This window comes from Eurypyga helias, unplaced genomic scaffold, assembly GCF_000690775.1.
Source record: "Eurypyga helias isolate BGI_N326 unplaced genomic scaffold, ASM69077v1 scaffold14528, whole genome shotgun sequence".
Taxonomy (NCBI): Eukaryota; Metazoa; Chordata; class Aves; order Eurypygiformes; family Eurypygidae; genus Eurypyga; species Eurypyga helias.
This window is the reverse complement of record NW_010268989.1, coordinates 1-6510: the sequence shown is the minus strand read 5'-3', so window position 1 is coordinate 6510 and position 6510 is coordinate 1. Positions and strand designations below refer to the sequence as shown.

The 6510-nt window shown below is 49.3% G+C and overlaps 1 protein-coding gene across 1 annotated transcript; it reads left to right on the top strand.

The window, feature by feature from the left end:
- Positions 1–241: 241 nt before the first annotated feature.
- GUSB (glucuronidase, beta) lies at positions 242–6477 on the top strand (the record flags this gene model as incomplete). Its single annotated transcript, XM_010157946.1, has 6 exons — positions 242–420; positions 807–953; positions 2069–2153; positions 3697–3873; positions 4922–5057; positions 6262–6477. Coding segments are annotated over 6 exons (882 nt in total), but the record flags the coding sequence as incomplete, so codon positions are not given.
- Positions 6478–6510: the final 33 nt, after the last annotated feature.

Below are 6510 nucleotides of genomic sequence, written 5' to 3'. Positions count from 1 at the left end.
GCAGCCGCAGCGCCGGCAGCTTGGCTGAAACCAGCATCCCCGCTGCCCCATACACCCAGGGTCTGAGTGCGTGTCAGCGCCCTGGAAAGGCAGGCACCACCCCGAGCGGTGCTGCAGATGGAAATGGCGCCGGGGGCTGGAAACGCTCTGGGAGCGAGCAGGAAAGTGGTGGTGCCCAGCTAACGTGTGAGAAGTCCTGGCCCAGCAGTGTGATGGGTGTGATTTCTCTCTTGCCCCCCAGATCCGTGGCAAAGGCCTCGACTGGCCCCTGGTTGTGAAGGACTTCAACCTGCTGCGCTGGCTGGGGGCAAACTCCTTCCGCACCAGCCACTACCCCTACGCGGAGGAGATCATGGACCTGTGCGATGCCTACGGCATCGTGGTGATCGACGAGTGCCCGGGAGTGGGGATTAAGATGCCGTAAGTAATCGCTCGAAGGACCACTACCCCTCTGTCTGTGCTGCAGCATCCCTCTCCCTCCCCATGGCGCCCGTTGTCCTGATAATGGAAGTACTTTGCTCCGTTTGGAAATCAGCCCGTTGCGCCACGTCTGCCTAGAGACGTTGGGCAACCGGAGGGCGTTTTGCCACATGGCCATCGCGTCATTTGGTCTGGCTCAATTAACGAGCCCAAACCACAGCCCTGAACTGTGCAGCAGGCTTTGGGGAAATGGGGCAGAAGCCATATTCGCTGTCAAGGCTCAGCTGTGCTATACACTGCAGAGGCTTGAGTTTTCACAGGGAAAGGCAAAGGGGACGGGGCTTACACCCTCACCTCACCAGGTGTCACTTACTTTTGTCTTTAAGCGAGAGCTTTGGGAACAAGTCCTTGCAGCATCATCTCGTTGTGATGGAGGAGTTGATCCGCAGGGATAAGAACAGGCCGTCAGTCGTGATGTGGTCAGTAGCCAACGAGCCGGCATCGGAGCTGCCGCCAGCAGCTTACTACTTTAAGTAAGTGCGTGTGGTTGTACGTAGAGCGGTGGCTTGAGTCTTGGCAGATGATGCATCTTCTTCCTTTGGGATAGATAGCACAAAGGAGTAAAGAGGGGGAAGGCATTTTTGGGGGAACTCTGAAGCAGTACCCGCAAGATGCAAACTAGAAGTTAACAGCTGTGTGTGTTGGAACTGATGCTCAGAACTGCACAACAGTCTCAACCTGTTTCTGAACCAGCGGGGCTCTGGAAAAATGGACTCGGGAGTCCATTTGGTTGAGCATCTCTTGCTGAGCTAATGGTCAAGCAAAAGTAGACCGTTGTGACCAACCCAAGCCAAGAGCCGAGTTCTCAAGGCCCAGGAATTACGTCAAAGTTGTAAAACACATGGTGGTTTATTCTGAAGATGGGGCTCTTCATTTGGTGCTAGCTGTTTGTTCCGCAGGGGGTAGTGACACTCCACAAAGAGATTGAAGCTCTGGATTGCCAGAGCCAGCCCTGCAGCGGGGTAGCAGTCTGTCCCTAGTAGCTGCAAACTCCTTGAGAGGCACCTGAAGTTTCATTCTTCAGAATGATTCACCACCCTCTGCAACGCCAGGGGAGCAGCAGAGCTCGACCCTCCCCTTCCCCGTCTCATCTCCCTCATTCAGAGTTTCACCAGGGCAGCCAACCTGCAGCTGCTCTGCCTGCTGCGGCGTGGGGCCAGGGCCTCGCGCCTCTGCAGGAACACGCCCCGGGAGCTGGTCACACTCCCCGCTACCCTGCTTACGTTCTTGTCCTCAAACTCACTGTCCCTGCTCCAGCTCCTAAGCTGCTGGCACCAGCAGACAAACTGACAATGCCCATGTTTAGTATGCTTCCACTCTGGGCTCTTTTCAGATGGGACAACAACCAGCTTTGTGACAAATAAGGTCTCTGCCACGATATTTATACTCCTGCAGACTGGCTAGCATCGCAGGTGCTCCGGAGCAGATGATCACTAAGCGTCCTGCAGTATTTAAGTAAAACCACTCTGCCTGCTGAATCAAAAGCAGGTCCAGATGTCCGAGGGGGCATGAAAGGACAGAGAGCTTGGGGAAAGGGGGCTGTGCTCACCATGCTGTTGTTACAGTCTTGTTTACTGTTTGCAAACAGGACAGTGATAGCTCACACTAAAGCTCTCGATCCCTCCAGACCAGTAACCTTTGTGACAGATGCTAATTACGCTCTTGATCATGGTGTAAGTTCGCTTTATTTTCTAGCTTTTTTTCTTATTAAATTCATAGAAGAAATTTCCTCTTGTCCTGTGTTTTACAGTCCTCCCCCCTCAATTTTCCTGGAGATATTTAACAAGGAGGGCCAGAGAGAACTTACGTTTTTGTTTGTAGTGCAAAGCTCCTTATCCTGTATTTGCTGTCCAGCTGGAAAAAAAAAAAAAAAGTGTGTGAGAGCAGTTTTTGTCTGGAGTGAAATGTGCAGGATGGGACTGGATCCCATGAATGCAGTCCTGTTCCACCAATTATGTTTACTAATGCTCAGGCTTTCCACTTGCAACTAAACCAAAGCTTAAAGCTCTTTAAAATGCTAACAGCCCTTGTGGCAGTCTGAAGAAGGAAGCTTTGCTCTAATTCCTGCGTTAAACAGGGATCTTCTTTGGCTGATGTCTGTTAATGCTGAATAGCCCAAAAGCTCCCAGAAGTGTTGGAAGTCCCAGAGCTGTATGAATAGCCAGAAGGGACTTTCCTTGGCTGCTGTGCTCTAAGCTGCCCACAGCATGAACTAGGGTTCTGTAATGCACAGGTCTGTTCCCGTGGCAGTTCCAATGTGATTTTTAGTTTTACAAGATGATTTTATCAGACCTGTCATGGCCATAAACTCCTAGCAGGCGGGTTTGGAGGTATGCCACGCTACCACATGTCCTTGCTACAGGTTACACTTTGCCTTTCTTTCAAGCTGTCCTACGATTCGCAGGAACCGCCTTCTGTAACTCCAAGAGGTCTGTTCCTCCCCACCCCAGGAAAATAAAACTGGTGGCCTTACTTGGGAAGGTGCCCAACAGGAATCTGCCCTTGGCCACTGCTGTGTCCTCAGGCACGCACACACGGACTCTGCCATCCCAGCCCCACAAGCACGCTCTGACTGGCTTGAGGAGACAGGAACACAAAACCAAAGCATGGATCTCGTACACTGATGTGATACTAGAACGTTTTTCTTTTATTACAAAAAAATGTTAGGAGACCATCGAACAAGTTACATACACCATCGCTTGATCTTCACGGGGCTTTGCGCCCTTCTGTCATGCTGCCCATGCGGCAGAAGTGGCGCCTAACTTGCGGAATGCTTAGTTTTAGTGCTGCCCCGCTGATGCACAAAGTTAGTTGCTAGTCAAAATATTTGACCACTAACCTGATAATCACATTCCAATGCTCAAAACACACATCTGAGTGTACTGGCAAGCCAGAGACATCTTGGAAACTCAAAAGCTTGTAACAAACCTGAGGATGAAACGGGTTGATCTTGTCTAACAACTCTGCTGTGACTACCTAAGTCTGTAAAAAAATGCCAAATTAATATGCTGTTAGCTTATTCAATTTATCCTACTTTTTTTTTTTTTTCCTGGGAAAGACGGCATGTTGGGAGGGCCTGAGCGATGGGGGGAAAGACTTTATTCTACATGTAATAAAACTGGATTCCATGAAATGAACCAAAAGGTGGATTTAGTTTTGAGAGAAGGTTGTCTGTTTTGAGCTCTGTGACAAAACACTCTCTCTTGTTTTCTGTAGGCTCCTTATGTGGACGTAATTTGTGTAAATAGCTACTTTTCCTGGTACCATGACCCAGGCCACCTGGAAGTTATTCCACTGCAACTCACAACACAGTTTGAGAACTGGTACAAAACCTACCAAAAACCCATTATCCAGAGTGAATACGGAGCAGACTCGGTTCCTGGACTTCACAGTGTAAGTGTTACAGACACCCTAAGTGGAAAAAGCACAGCTCTTCTCACAGGGTCAGGAAAATTTCCATTAGAAGAGATGGGTACCACTGAGCCTGACCACTTAGTTGGGAGATCCATGAGCTTGTAAGCATCTGAAAGACTCCAGGACTGTAATCCTGCTCCACTGAAATCAGTGAGCTTTGCGCCAACTAACACAGCTCAGAGTCTGCCTTTGAGTAAAAGCACTGAGCGCTGTGAAATCCCTACATTGGCCTTTGTAGAAAATGCTTAATGGGAAGAAACGGCACCAGAGGCCAGACATTCATGCCCTGATGTGACCCCGCACAGAAGGGGGGCGATAAAGCCACGGGCTCCTGCCAGGTCTGTCTGGCATTACGTTGTATTTCACATGCTTCCCCTTGCAGTTTCAGTGGTTGCTGATCCACGCTAAACAGCCGTGGTTCATGCAGCGGCAGTGAAAAGACCCAGCAATTGTGAAGCTTGTCTTCAGGAAGCGGATCCCCAGGAAATAGAATCATAGAATCATAGAATGGTTTGGGTTGGAAGGGACCTTAAAGATCATCTAGTTCAAACCCCCCTGCCATGGGCAGGGACACCTTCCACGAGACCAGGTTGCTCCAAGCCACATCCAGCCTGGCCTTGAAGACATCCAGGGATGGGGCATCCACAACATCTCTGGGCAACCTGTTCCAGTGCCTCACCACCCTCTCTGTGAAGAATTTCTTCCTGATATCTAATCTAACCCTCCCTGATTTCAATTTGTACCCATTACCCCTTGTCCTATCACTACAGGCTCTTGTAAAAAGTCCTCTCCCAGCACCCTTGTAGCCCCTTCAGATACTGGAAAGCTGCAATGAGGTCTCCTCGGAGCCTCCTCTTCTCCAGGCTGAACAAGCCCAATTCTTGCAGCCTTTCGTCATAGGAGAGGTGCTCCAGCCCTCTGATCATCTTCGTGGCCATGGATGGCCAAATAGGACATGAACGTTCAGAGCCTTTGCCGTGATGAACTGTCACCTTCATTCACGGCCCCCTCTCTTTCCTGGCTGTAGGATCCACCTCTGATGTTCAGCGAGGAGTATCAGAAGGCTTTGCTAAGGGAGTACCATTCCGTTTTTGACAAAAAGAGGAAAGAGTATGTGATTGGGGAGCTCATATGGAATTTTGCTGACTTCATGACTAATCAAGGTAAGCTCATCATTAGGTTCTGAAGAACTGTCCTCCCTGCACATCTGAAACGGTCTGATGCACAGAGAATACTGTGCTGTAGGGCAGGACAAAAGGGCCCTCTGCTTACCAAGATCATTTCTGTGACAAAGTCCAACGTGAGCAGAGCCACGAGGGAAGGTCCTGCCTGTACTTAATGCATCCTCTGTCCGGCTTCAGCTCCTAGATGTCCCGCCTGCAAAGGTGCTACCCTGAACACGAGACAGTGTGCTGGGGCAGAGTGCAAGGGAAGCTTTGAGCAGACCCAGATGACTTCATGTCTTGGCCATCCTCAGCTCAGCTTCAGTCAGCCGCTGGGATGTGTCTCGCTTATTTCAGCTACAACTGCCCTTAGTAACAGCACCTTAAATAAGGGGTCATTAACTTGGTGTAGAGGTTTAGCAAGAGGACCAGATGCCCCCATCCACTATTATTAAACGCTAAGTGCGTTCACAGAGATGGGGCAGTGCTGCATCTCCAGTCCAGACAGCCCCACAGCAGTCAGACGATTACAGCTCAGGAGACCCAGTAAGGAATCAGCTATGTGTACGCACCTGCAGTGGGTTAGGGTGGTGAACAGCCCGTGTTCATTTCCTCAGAGAAACACCACTGAGAATAATCTGTAGGGCACTGATACAGGTATTAGGAAGGCGAATCATCCCAGAGAAGTAGTCAGAAAACCAGTATCGGTTTCAGATGAGAGGATGGAGAAAATGTAGACAAGTTCACACACACGTACAGTTCCAGTCCCTACATGTTGGGATCATCTTTTCTAGTTTCCTATGAAAACTAAAATAGGCAAAAAGGGTATGGGCACCACTAAAGGACAGTACCAACAGTTAGCAATCAGCCTTTTCACCAGATTTCAAGGTGGAACTAATGGCAGAAGGAACATCTGCTGCAAATACAGTACTGGTCAAGTTAATGGGCACACCCCAATTAACTGTCATCAACTTCCCAGTTGTAAACACAGCAAATGGCAGCTCTATTGCTCAGGGACATCAGTCACTCTTGCCAAGATGATGCAAAGGGACATCTGCCAAGTTCCCCGTTGTACCTGACTGTAGATGAAAGTGCATAGGTCTCTTCCACCTAACCCGCTGTAGTACACACATGGGAACAGCTCACAGTAGGGGATACAAGAGCACTTCACATATACCTGCTTTCTTTTACAACTTTTCTGCAGGGACCACACGTGTTTTGGGGAACAAGAAAGGAATATTTACCCGCCAACGACAGCCCAAGTCAGCTGCTTTTGTTCTTAGAGAGAGATACTGGAAGATTGCAAACGAATCAAGCTGTCTTCCTCCTATAATGAAATCACATAGCCTCTTTCTGAAATGAAACAGAAGGTATAGTGGCTGGGTGCTATGCTGAACTTGTTCATTAAATTTCTGTTTAATAATTTCTGCTTGGCTGAGCAGAGAGATCTGGG